The 17,366-nt window shown below is 39.8% G+C and overlaps 1 protein-coding gene across 4 annotated transcripts in view; it reads right to left on the bottom strand.

Moving 5' to 3' along the window:
* LOC127574218 (protein FAM135B-like) overlaps positions 1-17,366 on the bottom strand; it is a 249,465-nt gene that overhangs the window by 119,357 nt on the left and 112,742 nt on the right. For all 4 annotated transcript variants that reach the window (XM_052023030.1, XM_052023029.1, XM_052023031.1 and 1 more), the window contains one exon: positions 16,257-16,396. In XM_052023030.1, the coding sequence (XP_051878990.1) occupies positions 16,257-16,396 (140 nt within the window). The remainder of the gene's footprint in view (positions 1-16,256; positions 16,397-17,366) is intronic.

Genomic DNA, 17,366 nt, shown 5'->3' with positions numbered 1-17,366 from the left:
ACAATATTGGACATGGTCCGGATTTTTCTTTTGCTTGTCATATACAATTATTTTACTTTAAAAAAATATATTTTATTCATAAAAATATATATGAGAAACACAATACAATCAATGCATGTCTCTTTTTACATTCATTGTGCCACCAAATCAATACATTCTATTTACAATGCATCAGGGCTACTCATGTGTCCTCTTGAGAAAATATACTCGTGAATTGTTTGGTCACAAACAGCAATGGGACAAGCTACAGCCCCAAGCCCCAAAGTGAAACTAAAAAATTTCACAATGAAAGGTACAATGAAATGGTTATAATGGCAACCAAACCAACGAGTTAGAACACTAACAGCATATAATAACTGTGCTTTACACATATGAACATTATCAGCTCCAAGAAATTATGTGTCAACTGAACATCCTCAAAGTTTAATCCTCTTAGAGTTATTTGGAAGCAGCACTGCACAGTAATGTTGTTTTGCCTTTGGAGTTAGTGTAATGAGTGCAGTGACAACAATGATCTGGATGATATTTTCAAGAAAATTCTGTTCTTTTCCTCTCAAATTTGAATGTAAATTAAAGAGCTGATCGTTCTCTTAACTGTAATTTTTCCAAGCCACAAAAAGCCTTAAGAGAATGAAATCCTGGAAGACTAAAATTCTTGAGGGTGTTTTATCCACACCATTCAGTCATCCTCTCAATTCACAAACAGAAATGATGGTTGAATAGAAAACAGAAAATGCTGGGAATATTCAGCAATTATGCAGCACTTGTACAGGGAGAGTTAATGTTTCAGGCTGATGACCTGGATCGGGAACAGTTAGAGAAAAAACATTTCAAGTTGCAGAGAAGAGGTATAGATAGAACCAAAGGGAATATTTGTCATAAGGGTGGTTGGCAGGAAATTTTTGGTGGCAAAACTGTTGATGGAGCGAGCTGAAAAAGACTGGTAAAGATTAGTGAGTGATAGGGAGAGTGTAAATAGATGAGGATGAAGACGACTTGAAATTACCACAAGAGACAGAAACAAAAACTGTGATGCTGGAAGTGTGAGATAAAAGGGTAGAATGGCTGACGATCTAAAATTACTCAATTCAGTGTTCAGTGCAGTGAACAATAATGTGCCAATTTAGAAGATGTGACATTATCCCTTGAACTGATATTGGTCTTCATTTGAAATGGGTAGGAGGCCAAAGACAGGAAAGTCAGAGTGGGACTGGGATGATTAATGATAGGCAATTGGAAGCTTAGGGCTACATTTGTGAACCACACAGAAATCTTCTGCAATCACCATATCAAATGTCAGATTTCCAGAATCAGCGGTATTTTGCCTTTGGAAAAAAATGACATGGCAGTATAATGCTTTGAATACCAAAACACAGCAGGCTCATGTCGATGTGACCCACATAGTTAATACAGTGTTTGCTGAGAAATAGAAACCCATGCAAGATACTGCCTCAATGGGAGGTAAGGAAAATAACCTTGAGAGTAGTTTACAATGTGAATGAAGACAAGATTAAATCAGTGATGTCTCCCTTAAGGCTGCAGCCTAATCACAGTTTGGAAGAATTAAATATGGACACAAACGTACCTCTGGACAGCAGGTTATTGTCGGGATAACAATACTCAAGTTTGGGAGATAATTTCCCCTTAGCATAAATATAAATCTAAGTTAATAAAAATTAATTAAAATGATGAGAGAATTGTTAAGCCAGCCATCCCCTCTGTGGAAAATTCACAATATTTACGGTATTCAAGAAGCTCTCTGAGTGGATAATTGATACCTCACCATGTGATTGGCCATTGTCATACCATAAGCACTGTTCTAATATAGGTTGTTGATCTGTGTTCATCCATCTCAGAATAAAGCATTCCAGTGTTCAAACAACACTTATGGACAGACTACTTAAGCAGCAAAGGATCAAATTAAACAAGAGCACTACACCACACCCACAATGGGCAAGGAAATTCCTTGCGGTTGGTTGTGCTCCACCAGCATTAACTCACTGGACATGCCAGTCCAATCTTACTTACGTCCATCACACTTCCCATGAAGTTACGGTGAAGAGGCAGGACCAATTTCGAGGAGTTAACTCAAGAAGTGAAAGCAAGGAAATAATTCCAAGAACCTCAATCCCCCATTGGTAATGCTAAAGACCCCATAAAGTAGTGTTAACGTGTTGTATTATATCTCCAAAGTTCACTATTGACGACAGTGGAACAGAATTTCAGAGGCAGAGTATAACAAGCTGCTGCTATTGTTTAGTGCTGCTCACCAGGGACAAATTTCTTAGCAGTTAACCTCTCAAGTAATAAGTCTGTTGATTGTAGCAAGCAATAGATAAATATCTTGAACTTTTTGTTATGGGCATTTTGCTTTTTTTAAAAAAAGATTAAAATGATGGAACTAAAGCCCAAAGGAACTTGGGGAAGCAGTTTAAAAAGGTAGGCCCCTTGTCGCTGTGGTGAGTTGATAGGCCTGTTGATTAGCTAATTGGATAATTAGACAGCAGCTGCCAATAAAAAGAAGTTAGGGTCAAGCAGAGTGGACAGTGTTAGAGTGGGGGAGTTGAGGCTTTTGTGCAAAGAGGTGGAGTAGGAGTGTTGGAGTTGAGGCTTTTGTGCAAAGAGGTGGAGTAGGAGTGTTGGAGGCTTTTGTGTGAAGAAGTGGAGTAGGAGCATTGGAGGCTTTTGTGTGAGAGGTGGAGTAGGAGAGTTGGAGGCTTCTGGTAGGTTTTCTTTCTTTGTATAGAACAGTGGGAATGGCAGTCAGGGCAGAAGTATGCTCCTCCTGTAGGATGTGGGAAATCAGGCAGATGTCCAGTATCCCTGATGACCTCACCTACAGGAAGTGTATCCAGCTGCAGCTCCTTGTAAGGGAGCTGTGTTAGGGAACTGGAGCTGCAGCTGGATGAACTCTGGATCATTTAGGAAGCTGAGAAGATGCTTGATAGATGTTACCAGCAGGCAGTTACATCTAGAGTGTGGGATGTGGGTAGTTGGGTGACTGTTAGGGGAGGGAAAAGGAATAAGCAGTTGATACAGGATACCCTGGTGACTGTTTCCCTTGATAACAAGTAAACTGTTTTGGATGCTATTGGGGGGATGACTCACTGGTGGAGAGCTACAGCAGCTGGGTCTCTGGTGTAGAATCTGGCTCTGGCTCAGAAAGAGTGGGGGAGGGAAGAGCAGTATGATAGTGATAGAGGATTTGTTGGTTAGGGGAATAAAACTCCTAGATGGTACGTTGCCTCCCAGGTGCCAGGGTCAGGGATATCTTGGATTGAGTGCACAGCATTCTTAAGGGTGAGGAGTCAGAAGTTGTGGTGCACCAATGACATAGGTAAGATTAGGGATCATGTCCTGAAGAATGAATATTGGGAGTTGGGAAGAAAGCTAAAATGCAGGACCTCAAGAGTTGTAATCTCTGGATTGCTGCCAGTGCCATGTGCCAGGGAGGGAAAGAATAGGAAGATATGGCAGACTAATGAAAGGCTGAAGAGTTGAGGCAGTGGTTCAGATTTGTGGATGATTAGGATCTCTTCTGGGTAGGTATGACCTGTACAAAAGGGATAGGTTACACCTGAACTGGAGCGGGACCAATGTCCTCATGGGCAGGTTTGCTAGAGCTGTTTGGGAGGGTTTAAACTAGATTGGGGGAGGGGTGGGAACCAGACTGTTAAATTAGAAGATGGATCAGTTGGTGTAGATGTGATGTGTACAGAGATGAGGAAGGATAGGCAGGGGGTAGGGTATAAATGCAATCAGATGAGTTGAAATGTGTTTACCTTAATGTGAGAAGTGTTAAGAATAAGGGGGATGAATTTAAAACATGGATCAGTACATGGAATTATGATGTTGTGGCCATCAGAGACTTGGCTACTGCAAGGGCAAGAATGGCTACTTAAGGTCTGGGGTTTGGATGTTTCAAAAGGAATAGGAGTGGGGTGGCATTGCTAATCGGGGACAGTATCACAGCTGTAGGAAGGAAGACATCATAGAGGGATCATCTATTGAGTCAGTGTGGATGGAAGTCAGAAACTGGAAGGGAGTGATCACTCTACTGGGAGTATTCTATAGCCCCCCCACCCCCCCAAAAAAAATGTCCATTAGGACACTGAGGAGCAGATAAGTAGGCAGATTTTGGAAAGGTGCAAAAATAACAGGGTTGTTGTCTTAGACTTCAACTTCCCTAATATTGATTGGCACCTCCTGGGTGCAAAAGGTTCAGATGGGTCAGAATTTGTTAGGTGTGTACAAGGATTCCTGATGTAAGCAAACAGACCAACTAGAGGAGAGACCATGCTGGATCTGGTATTAAGCAATGAACCTGGTCAGGTGAAAGACCTCTTGGTGGGTGAGCAGTTCTATGATAGTGACCAGAACTCCCTGGTGTTTAGCATAGCCATGGACAAAGATAGGAGCAGATATTATGGAAAAGTATTTTATTGGGGGAGGGCAAATTACAATGGTATTAGGCAAGAACTTGGGAGCATAAACTGGGAACAGATGTTCTCTGGTAGATGCACCACAAATGTGGAGGTTGTTTGGGACCACTTGCATGGAATTCTGGATAGGTTTGTCCCACTGAGACAAGGAAAGGATTGTGGGGTGATGGAACCATGATTAACAAGAGGTGGAAGGTTTCAAGAGGAAGAAGGAAACATATTTAAGGTTTTGGAAGTGAAAATCAGACGGTTATAAGGTATAACTGAGAAGGTTATAAGGTAGCCAGGAAGGAGCTTAAGAAGGGACTTGAGAGCCAGAAGGGGACATAAGAATGCCTTGGTAAGTAGGGTTAAGGAAAATCCTAATGTGTTCTGCACGTATGTGAGGAACAAGAGGATGACTAGGGTGAGGGTAGGACCTCTCAAGAATAAAGGGGGAGAATGTGTCTGGAGGCGAAGGAGGTAGGGGAAGGTCCATAATGAATATTTTGCTTCCTTGCTCACCAGCAAGGTGGACTTAGACAAACATGAGGTTAGTGTAGAACAGGCAAATGTGTTGGAGCACATCAAAGTTTTAAAAAAAAATCAGTGTTGGACTGCCCAAAAAGCATTAGGATAGACAAGTTGCTGGGGTCAGACAGAATGTACCCCAAGTTACTATGGGAAGCAAGGGAAGAGATTGAAGTGTTAACAATGACCTTTGAGTCCTCCCTGGCTACAGATGTGGTACTGGAGGATTGGAAGGTGGCAAATCTTGTTCCATGCTTCAAGAAAGGTAAAGGGGATAATCCTGGGAATTGTAGACCAGTGAGTCTTGCATCAGTGGTGGGCAAACTATTGGAGAGGATTCTGAGGGACAGGATTTGAGTATTTGGAGAAGCCTACCCTTATTAGGGATAGTCAACATAGCTTTGTGAAGGGCAGGTTGTGCCTCATGACCCTAATAGTTTGAGGAAGTGACAAGACAAATTGATGAAAGTAATGTGGTAGATGTGGTATATATGAATTTTAGCAAGGTGTTTGACAAGGTTCCCCCATGGTAGGCTCGTTCAGAAAGTCATGAGCTATGAGATTCATGGAAAATTGGCTGTGTGGATTTGAACTTAGCTTGCCCACAGGAGGCAGAGGGTAGTTGTAGAAGGAATATTCAACCTGGAGGTTGGTGACTAGTGGTGTTCTGCAGGGATCTGTTCTGGGACCCTTGCTCTTTGTGATTTTTTTTATATAAATGACTTGGATGAGGAAGTGGAAGGATGGGTTGGTAAGTTTGCAGATGACAAAAGTTGGTAGTGTGGTAGATAGTGAAGAAGGTTGTTGTAGATCACAGCTGGATTTAGACAGGTTGCAGAACAGGTTGGGTGGAGAAGTGGCAGATGGACTTCAATCCAGGGAAGTGTGAAGTGAAGCACTTTGGAAAAACAAACTTGAAGGCAGAGTACATGGTTAATGGCAGGATTTGTAGCAGTGTGGGAGATCAGAGAGGTCTTGGGGTCCAAATACCTAGATCCCTCAAAGATGTCACACAAGTGGCTAGGGCAGTTAAGAAGGCGTATGGTGTGCTGGCCTTCCTGAGCCAGGGATTGAGTCCAAGAGCTGGGAGATAATGTTGCAGCTCTATAAGACTCTGGTTAGGCCACACTTGGAATAGTATGTTCAGTTCTAGTCACCACATTATAGGAAGGATATGAAAGCTTTGGAGAGGGTGCAGAGGAGACTTACAAGGATGCTACCTGGGTTGGAGAGCACATCTTATAAGGAGAGGTTGAGGCTTTTCTCTTTGGAATGACAGAGGACAAGAGGAGACTTGATCGAGGTATTATAAGATGAGAGGCATAGAGTGGACAGCCAGCATCTTTTCCCCAGGGTGGCAATGGCCAATACTAGAGTCACCCATTTAAGGTGCAGGGAGGAAAGTTCAGGGGAGATGTCAGAGGTAGGCCAGGGGTTGTGGTAATGTACATGAACCAACATCAGATCTGACAGAACCAAAAGAGCCCATTCTACAAGATTTTTAGCACAACCACAAGTCATTTCCAAACAAGACAACTTAAGAAATCTTTCTAAACCTGAAGGGAAACAAAATATTTTTGGCCTGAGCTGCACAAGACAAAGTAAGTTATTATAGCCCAGAAAATGGACTGAATAGCTCAGTTTTTGCATCAGCTATAAAATCCAGACTCATTTTTACCTGGAGTAAAATGTATTAATGATAATTTCTGTGTGAAACAGCACCAATCAGAACAGGTGAGGCACTTCCAGTCATGATGTATGCAAGCTTCTGTGACATTTCCCAGGATCAGGTCCACACATTAATTGTCATTATTTGAAGTTCTTTAAAAGCTCTACTAGTTGTGGTTGAAGCAAGTATATCACTTCAATAAAGGTACTGTAATTATCATGCTCAAGTAAAGGAAGGTTATTTAATTCACAAAAAGCAGCCACAGCCTTGCCACAATGTTGTATTCAAGTGAATTTAGATGTGCCAAACAAATATCGCAATTTGATGTGAACTGTATAAGCTCAGATGTCACCTTGGGCCAACAGAGACAGTCTCAGATTCTGCAATTACAATCCTTTATGCCAACGTTTGTTGAATGAGCAGCTGACATTAGCTCTATATGCAACACAGCTTGTATCCCTTTGGATATTAGATTTCCCTGCACAATTAATTCATCTTGAAAATCAAAGTAACGATGGAGACATTCAGGCACCTCTGACTTGACTGTAAGCCATCCTAACAGAACAATGCCTCCGAACTGTATCAGTTAACTTGTTCCCAATGTGCATCTCCAACTGCAAGTGTTTCATAATGATCAGTTTCTCCCAGGTCATGCATAAAATTACAGCACCACTCTTTGAAATTCTCCCCAGAACCACTGTACATCTGTCCCTGTTAAATTGCTGAGCAGCTTCACCATCTCTGGTGGATTAGGAAGAAGCTTACTTGGGTATCGAGTTAGTGAAAGCAAACTCAGCACCATCTGACAGTGCAGGCACCTCCTAAACTACTTCACTTTTGGTTGGAATACACAAAGTTGTATGTCCAATGAAAATATTTGCCTCCAATTGCATTTTACAGTCAAGATAGAGAGCACAAAAACAGACCCTTCAGTCCACATCAAGCTCCTATTTTGTTCTCCCCACATTTCCCACCATCTTCCCAATCCCCACCCCCAGATTCAACCACTCACCAACACACTAGGGGCAATTTATGGTGGCCAATCAACTTCCCAATCCACATATTTTTGGGATCCAGGAGGAAACAGAGAAAATGTGCAAACTCCACATGGACAGTGTCAGAGGTGAACCTGGCTCACTGGAGTTGTGAGGCATCAGCTCTATTAGCTGCACCACCGAGGTACCCTTGCCATTGCCCCATGCTCTTTGCTCCTTTTAAGACATGTAACTCAGTATTCATCATGCTCTTGAATTGTTTCTTCTGGCTTTTCTCCAAAGCCTGTAGTCGCCAAATCCTCAGTTCAATTCTCTTCAGTCCTTCCAGTATCTCATGCACTTTTCTTTGGAAAAGAATCTAGTGCAGAATTTATTCCAAATGGCATTTGCTTCCAGCAGTACCTCCCGATGTGTGTACGGAAGGTAATTAAATTTGACAAATGTTCATCTAAGCATGTGCCAAAAGCCATTTAGAACATCCAGAACAATAAAAGCAATCACACAATGTAGGCATGTAACTACATCCTTTACCAGCAGTGGAAAATGTTCTCTTTAAGTCTTTAGGATCTAAACTTATGCACAGTGCCACTAATCAACTTATCCAACAGTTGATGTTGTTACTGCAGCCAGCTTACTTGTCTGCCCCCCTCATTCAATGCTAATTTCAATCTATCCATTAAAGTCACTGTCATCCTACAACATGTACCTTGCATCAAATCTACCATTTCATCAAGTTGACACTCTGCTTTAAGTTGTCCAGTTCCATTAAAAAACAACTGAGGGCTTCTTTGCTTTAAAAATGGCTTGCAGTCATTTAACACAGGTCATGGGTCCAGCTGATCATGTTTTGTTATCATTGTCATTATAACACCTGTGCCAAAATATGCCTTTCTGCCCAGCAGAGATTTTATAGTCATGCTACCCACAAGCTTAAAATCCATTTCACATGTACAACACTACGCTGAACTATACTTGTCCACTAAAAGAGAAGAGCCACCATAAACTGTAACTGCAGATTAAAATGATTCCACCTTGACAAGCCTGAAATCTTTGGCTGCTTCCACATGTAAGAGAAGTGGAATTACATTGCAATGGATTAGCATATCTATTCGAAGTCTTATATAACACACTTGTCACTATCCAAATCACAAGCACTGACCTCAGTGGCTACAAAATCTGTTGCTCCTGGTTCCTCATCATCTGTACTGGCTGGCTGTCTATATGCAGACTCTTTTCCACAGCATTTCTTTGCAAACTAATTGTACTTTCTATGTTATATTTTACCAAATTCAGGATACACAGCTCTCCCACAAAACTCAACTTTCCTTCCAGAGGTCCAACACATACATATTCTCAGATTTCCCCTGCGCCCCTGCAGATTTCCTTACATTTACATATTTTACTTACAGTCTGTCCTATTGAATCACTCACTGCTCTAAGTTGAACCTCTATGCTTTCTACTGCATGACAAACGTTATCTGTTTTCTCTAAGCTTTTTCACACCCTCAAGAATGTAATTCCAAACAAAAGTCTGTCCTTGAGCATTTTTTCCGACATAATTGCATGGAACTTACCTGCTTTGGTGAGTTTTCACAACTCTGTTCTATTTTCATTATAGGATTCACCAGCATCTACTACAGTTACATATACACCTCTTGCAGAGAATGTTATGTTCATGGTTGGCAATACTGAGCAAGTTTCCTGAAGGCAATTTACTTCAGCCCAGTCTATGAAAGTGGAATAAACTTGTAAGAAGTCTTCCTACCTGACTCATTCTAGTCTTCTGCTCGAGCTCAATTGCCCCAGCATAACTCAGTCAAGATGACTTGAATGTCTTCCACTTCTCCGCCACATTTTGAACGCTTGTGATAGTGGGCATCCCAAAGTCATCATGAGCACTGTTAAGTGACTGTCAAACATGACCAGCTCCAAGATGTTGACCAAAATAAAGATAGTCATTTTAAACAATCATTTCTACCTCCACTATGACCATGAAGCAATTTCAGTTTAAGAATAAATGTACCAAGTCGTGTTACAAAGGGAAATCAACTTTTATTTAAAGTGAAATTAATCAAGGAGCCATGCATTTTACAATTAATATTGTTTGTTACTTTCAGAGACTGACTCTGAAACTATCTTCTTCTCCTTCAATATATGCAAACGCACTTTCAATGGGGATTCACTGCAAAAATATTTATTTAGCTCTTTACAGCAAGTGATTTCCTGAGAGAAATTAAGCCTATGGGAAGATGCACAGAAATGCACGTATGAAACTGCTGTTTCCTGGAACTCTCCTCCTGTGTGACAGTAACGTCTGACTGCTATGGAGACTGTGCCTTTAAGGGCTGATTTTTTTTTGTGTGTGCCATGCAGCCAAGTGATGGAAGCTGCTTTATAATGCTGCTGCTTCTATCAAGATAAAAATTCAATGAACCGTTCTGGATGCAAATCATACTAATCCTGTTGCATACATCTTTGCAGCCAATTGCATGATTTTTTTTAGGGAAAAGCTTAATTGGGAACAGCTGTTTTTGGGCAAGTCCACATCTGACATGTGGAGAGTGTTTAAAAGACCAACTGCACAGAGTACTGGGTAGGAATGTTCCAGTAAAAAGGAAGGATGAGGATGGCAAGGTAAGAGAACCTTGGATTATGAGAGAGGTGGTGAATTTAGTCAAGGAGAAAAAGGAAGCGTATGTAAGGTTTAGGATGCTAAAATCAAACAGGGCCTTTGCAGATTATAAACAAGCTAGAAAAGAACTCTAGAAGGGAACTAGGAGAGCCAGGAGGGGCCATGAAAAGTCCTTGGCAAGTAAAATTAAAGAGAATCCAAGATATTTCATATGTACATCAAGAGCAAGAGGATAACAAGGGAGATGGTAGGACCATTTAAGGATAAAGGAAGGAATAGGTGCTGAGAGGCAGAGGATGTGACTGAGGTCTTAAATGAGAATTTTGCATGGTATTTACCAAGGAGAAGGATATGGTATAGTGAGATCAGTGTGGAGTGTGCTAATATGCTGGTGCACTTTGAAATAAAAGAAAGAGGTAGTGTTGGGTCTCTTGAAGAACATCAAGATGGATATGTCTCCAGGGTCTGATGGGATATGCCCCAGGTTATTAAGAGAGGCATTTGCTGGGGCCTTGACCAAGATCTTCGCGTCCTCTCTAGCCACAGGCAAGATCCCAGAGGACTGGTAAGTAGCTAATGTTGTTCTGCTTTTCAAAGAGGAAAATAAGGATAATCCTAGAAACTACAGTCCAATGAGTCTCACGTCAGTGGTAGGGACACTTACTGGAGAGGATCCTTAGCAATAAGACTTATGAGCATTTGTAAAACCATGGTTTAATTAGGGACAGTCAGCATAGCTTTGTGAGGGGCAAGTCATGTCTTACCAATTTGATTGACTTTTTCGAGGAGGTGTCAAAGGTAATTGATGATGGTAAAGCTGTGGATGTAATCTACATGGATTTTAGTAGGGTGTTTGACAAGGCCCCACATGGTAGGCTCCTCCAGAAGATTGAGATGTATGGCATCCAATGTGATTTGGCCATTTGGATTCCAAATTGTCTTGCCCGTAGAAGACAGAGAGTAGTGGTCGATGGGACTTATTCTGGCTGCAGCGTGACTAGTGGTGTTCCACAAGAATCTGTACTGGGACCTCTGGTCATATAAATGACTTGGATGAAAACTTGGATGGGTGGGTTAGTGCGTTTACTCTGTATGGTAAACATTTTTTTTAAAGTTAGAAAACATATACAATAAAGAAAATATAGAAGGAAGTTTTACCATATTGAGGTTTGGACACTGAGAAACATGGATTAGAAGATATTATAATGATATTAGAATATTTATTTCAGTAGACAGGATAGGGCAAACAAAACATTTGTAAATTAGGGTTTGTTGAGCTTAGGAAGAATGGGAGATGACAGCTTGGCAAACAATCAGCAGAATATTATCAGTAACTTTCTGAAAAACAAAAGAAAAATTGTTGCCTAAAAGAAAGGAAGGTTGAAGGTTCCATGTGTAAAAAGGACAAGATGAAAAAAAAATTTTTCAAACTGGAAATGCTTGTGAAATACCAAAGGAACAGTTGGCCAATTTGTTCAACAAAGACCCTACAAGATTTCAATAAGATATGTGTCTGTAATCTTCAAGACATGCAATGTATTACATTTGTGGTTATAATGAAATTTGCCTTGGCAGAGAAGAGATTGTGAGATTTATTTTTCTGGTATTAATTAAACAATCTGTTCACTTTTTGCTTTTAATATTCCTTTATCAAGCACTGACATTCACCATTCTTGACTGTACCTGCAGCAACAGTGCCAATCCGATGCAATTTGAATAAAACCCATTAATTTCTCTAAGCCAATACCATACAGCCTAAATGAATTAAAAAAAAAATTAGCTTATTTTTAAACTACCATTTTGAAACTTATATAAGATATTGAGCACAAGGATGCGTGAGATTTACTTTATGCCTCTTATCAGCAAAAGTGAAGTTTCCTATTTATGAATTACCAACAAAGGAGTTTAGACCACTCATATTCCAAGCAGTACACCATATTGTATATTTAATCGATCAGAAAATACCGGGTACTTCTCAACCGCAACCTAAAGCTAATCTGTAAACTTAAATCTACAGTGTTCCTCAACTAAATTACTCTCAAGTTCAAAGAGATTTTTATATTTACTTAGGAATAAGGAATTTTCTCACCATATGAAACACAGAAATACCTGGTTGTTATATGTTATGTAGGTGTAATGCACCAGTCTTAATACACCTGATTTACCATTTCAATACCACAAGACATGTGTAACTATTACAATTTTTGAGATGTCTTGCATAGCCATTACTATGTTCTGAGAATTCTATATTTTTATACATGCCATTGTTTAAAATGAAAGTCTTTTCTCTCTTAGTTTTCCTGAACCGTGATAACACCATGTTCAACAAATGGTCTGGTCAACCAATTAATACTAAAGTAGAAAAGTTTCTTAAATAAGCTGTATTACATAAGCAATACAGTGTTAGGTCATCCTCTCTGAACAGTGATTAAATTAGCATCTGGATGTCTTGTGTTGCTAAAACCTAACCCCCACTCTTTTCCCTTGTACTACCTTGATGTACTGTTGTGATGAAATGATCTGTATGGATGGCATGCAAAACAAAGTTTTTCACTGTACCTCAGTACATGTGACAGTAATAAACCAACTACTCTGCTGAAAGTCAAAAGGAAATCAGGTTATACTTTATTTAAAAAGTTCTTGAACATTTATTGTTCCATGAACACACACTTGTTAATGAATGCAACTCAGCACTTATTTTTGTGTTTAGAATGGTAAAGAAGTTCCACTCATGATTTAGATGAGAAATATGCCAGTGAGTGATGTAGAGAGAAGCCCAGAGCAGGGAGATTTCACATTCTCTGCAGCAATGGTAGATCTGCTACAACTAGCCTCAGCTGCGAACTGAAAGGAGAAGCAGGGTAATGTACATAGAGGAGAATCAACAGGTGTTCTCATTTATGATTAGCATCTAATGAACAACGGTCATGACCAAAAGCAAACTGTCATCCTCAGTTTTAAACCAACATAAAGCAGAACAGGAAACATCAAATGCAAAAGAACAGGAAAAAAAAATATTGTAATAAAAAAACATGCAGATATTTCCATTTGTAGAGAACTGAAAAACATGGGAAGGACTTGCTTATAATAAAAGCTGCTTGTGTTGTGGCCACTGTAATTGATATTTCCATTTGTAACCCTGTCTGATTAATTCCTTTTACAACTCTCTTGCTGCATCAACAGGATATATGTTTCCCTAAATAGCACTTTGATTTATAATGAAAGATCCCCTGATGTTTCTCCTGGACTGCATGCACTCCATTTCAGCTGCTGTAGATTTCCCCAAAGTTTGTGATCATACAGTAATGGACTAATTGCTCAGTTGCATCTCTGCAAACGTGGTGTTTTTTTTTGTTTGTTTGTTTCAAATCACTTTTGAATTGATTAATAAACAAGGTTTACATCTGAAGTCTGAAGCCAAGTAAATGAGTTTCTCCACAGGATGGAAGGGGCCCTGGGGTGAGGAGTAGGTGGAGGAAGAGATTTCATGAAACCACCTAGCACTTAAAATGGAACTGTTGCAACCCAACATTCTTTCATTTGCCTGAGGAGGCAGAATACTCAAAAGCAATCTGGCAGATTATCACACTGATAAAATTGTTTTATTTTAGCTATCTTAATGTAGATTCATGACTGAAACAATTTCCATGGAACTATCAAAGCATCATTTAAAAATACAACAGAATTTCATAAAATAGTTTTGTAGCAAAACAACGAGTCACTTTCTGTACTTATTTAATCACTCACTATTCAAATTGTTTAATGCATATGCACGTACATTTCTTATCATTTAACAGTTGAAGAAATGCTCAACAATGATATTTCAATACACTACATCATAGAGGTTCGCAAAATCTACTTTGGGGTGCAGAAGCAAGAGAAAGTAAAGAGTGGAAAGAGCAAAGTATGCAGCATTCTTCTGTCCATCTCAGGTAACAGCTCTTTAGAACAAGGAAATCAAAGCAGAAGTGAATAATACAAACCCTTGAGTCTGCCTATGTGAGAGTCCCATTAATGATATGGGAGAAATAATAATGATGAAAAAAGAGAAGGGCACCTAAGGTGAGGACAAGCAGAATCAGTAGCAAATAATGGATAATGCTTCCAGTTCCTTTTCCACACTGGCAAAATGGATGAAACTCCTCCACCATCCACGAAGATCAAGGCTAATCATCTACTTCAATTCCTTTTTTTTCCTCCTATTCCTATAATCCTTTTCTCATCTGTTTTGCCAAATAAAACACTGAATTGGAACAGCATTATCCATTATTTGCTCACAGATTCTGCTTGAGCCTCACCTCTGAGTTTCCTCCCCTTTCTCTAACATTTGTATCCATGTGTACAAATATTTTTAATTTTGATCAGCAGCACTTTATCAGCTGAATACTTGTAATATCCTATAAAGTACTTTTTCTCTTGCTTCCATTACAATGCTTAAACTGTAGTGTAAGTGAAAGATCTGTGAACTAATCTGCCAGCTCGCATTCAAGAAACAGGTCAATTCCATAATGATTGTGCATAATCTGCAATTTGCTCTATAATTCTGGTGACTTATTTTTACACTCCAGGTCCCTCTTCAATATTATATCTTGGTCTTGTCAATTTCTGTCCTAATTTGATAAACATTAAACATGCAAGCACAGATAAAAATATATCAAAAGTCCTGTAGCATCTATATTGACTTAGGCTGGTCTAACAAAAATATATTAGGCAGGGAATACTCAATTCATTCAAAGCTTTTCTCAATTGTCTGTTCTTTTAAGTGTTTAATACTTCATCGTTAATTCTATTGTTTGTGTGTGTTTCTTTTACAGGCAACACCTGACACACTTGCATTGAAATTTGTGCACTGAAGGTTGTTGCATTTAGCAATGGCCAATCAGAGGACATCCAAAAAAATAGCACATTTGGGAAAGTGTACCTTTAAATGCTTGCTAGGGAGGTTTTCATGCTGATTGCTGTGTTTAAACTTTGACCTGCATGGTTCACAGTAGCACCTTCATGCATCTTTGCTGCCCAGCTCCATGGGAAGCAAGTCATTGACTTGGAGGAGCAGTCTCCATGGCAGCCAGAACAGCAGTAGAAAGGGTTGTCATGGAAATGAGGAGAAACACAAGGAGGAGAGAAGCACATGTTGACAGTTTGGGTGGCCACTCTCAACCCATGCCTAACTCACCCCCTACACTGCCCTACCATCAATTATTGCAGATGATCATCCATTACAAGAAGCAGACCGCAGCCACTGAGGCATGAGCTCAGCTCTCCACACTGATCTTTGCTATGTCCAGATACAGTAAGTACTATGAGACCCCTTTGTCAAAACAATTCCAGGGCTTTGGACCTGAAATATTAACTTTCTCTTTCCATAGACATTATCTGGCCTGCTGAGTGTGGTATCTACATGTGCCTACCTGAATTTTTAAAGATCTGTTTCCCTGGTGAAGTGACAGGTCCTCCATGGTGAATCATGCTAATTGGTGCCTGGGCCAATCAGTAACAGGCATTACTGTTATTATGTTAAACGTGTGAAATGCCTTTGTGCATAATTTGTGCACCAAACTAGATTCTATGGCCTCAAATTTCTGGGCTGTTAATGTTTTAAAGTTTATACTAGGGAGTTATTCAAGCAAGACATTACAAATATAGTGCTGCCATTTATTTGGAGAGAGAATTCTAAAGGGAATATTAGGGTTGAAATGCAGAAAATTGCAGATGCTAGAAATCTGATGGAAGCTCATTAACCAGAAATATTAACTGTGCTTCTCAATCCACAGATAGTGCCTGACCTGCTAAGTATTTCCATCATTTTCTGCTTTTATTTTGAACATTATGGGGTAACCTTACAATCTGATTGTAAAAGATGCCTGTGCTTTAAGAAACCATATGGCTACCAATACGCCAATATTGATCTTTGTTGCTTTTCAATGAAACCACTACAAACTATGCAATTATTCATCTTTCCCTTTTGTAATGTCTTCAAGGGCATAGTTTTCAATAAAATAACTCACCCTTTCTCCATCCAATAAGAGGTGAACTCTGAAGAGACTGGAACTGTTCACCACGATCTCTTCGTTTCTGTACAGGATCTGAAATATCTTACTGTAAACTGTGTTGTCATGAATGAAGGGTGGATTGGTGACTGAATCACCTGCAAAACAAAACAATCAACTATTAAGTATGAAAGAAAAGAACTACTGTCCAAAATTGCAGTACAATCTAATTCTGCTCGCTCATCAGACTGAGAGAGAACGTGATGAGCCGCAACTAAGTGAAACCCTTTTCTGAAGATCCAACTTTCTCATCATATTTCTCAATCACTTGCTCCATACACACTCCTCACTTTTTGCACTGTCTCCTTTAGTGATTGTTCCTAGTCCTCTACGTCATCTCTCCAGCCATTTACTCTGTTCCAAACACTCTAGACCAAGCTCTGTCTTGCCACAGAAATTACCCTAATCAAAGTGAACTTAGCCATTTAGTTCCAAGGTTATCACTCCTGTACACTAAATCTGTTTCCCTCTCTGCAGATATTCTGTATTTGCTGAGTAGGTACAGCATTCCCATCTTTATTTTAAATTTCCAGCATACATCTGTGGCTGATGATCAGAATGAACAAGGACTTTCATTGCAATCGAGGCTACAACAAATGTACTCCCTCAATCTCTTCACCAATTTCAATGCTTTCAAATGCTCCATTGACATTACTCCTTGAATCCATTTCATGTTACCACATTCTCCAACCAAACTGCTCCTCAATCACTTTTGGGCCCCTCTTGGGCTCTTTCAAATGTTTTTTCTTACTGTAACCATCATCTGTGCTGTGCTCCTGGACTCAATTCTTGCTCAGCTCCTAATCATTGGCACAAGTATTGGAAATCGCAGCCTCAGTTTCTATATGTAAGGTAATATCAGCTCTACTTCTGTTACCATCATTATACGCTGCTACTCTGTGGCCATTAATACTTCCACTTATGTATACTTTATTATAGAAAAACAAACATTGAATGACAAATTTGGTCAATGAGGTAGTTTTTAAGGAGAACCTCACAAAAAGAGAGGAGCACAGAACAAGTATAAGGCTCTAGGATTGGAGGAACAGTCACCAATGGAGGGACAAA

The sequence above is a fragment of the Pristis pectinata genome, chromosome 9, assembly GCF_009764475.1.
Source record: "Pristis pectinata isolate sPriPec2 chromosome 9, sPriPec2.1.pri, whole genome shotgun sequence".
NCBI classification, from domain to species: Eukaryota; Metazoa; Chordata; class Chondrichthyes; order Rhinopristiformes; family Pristidae; genus Pristis; species Pristis pectinata.
The sequence above is the reverse complement of the archived record's forward strand: the minus strand, read 5'-3'. Positions and strand labels throughout refer to the sequence as shown.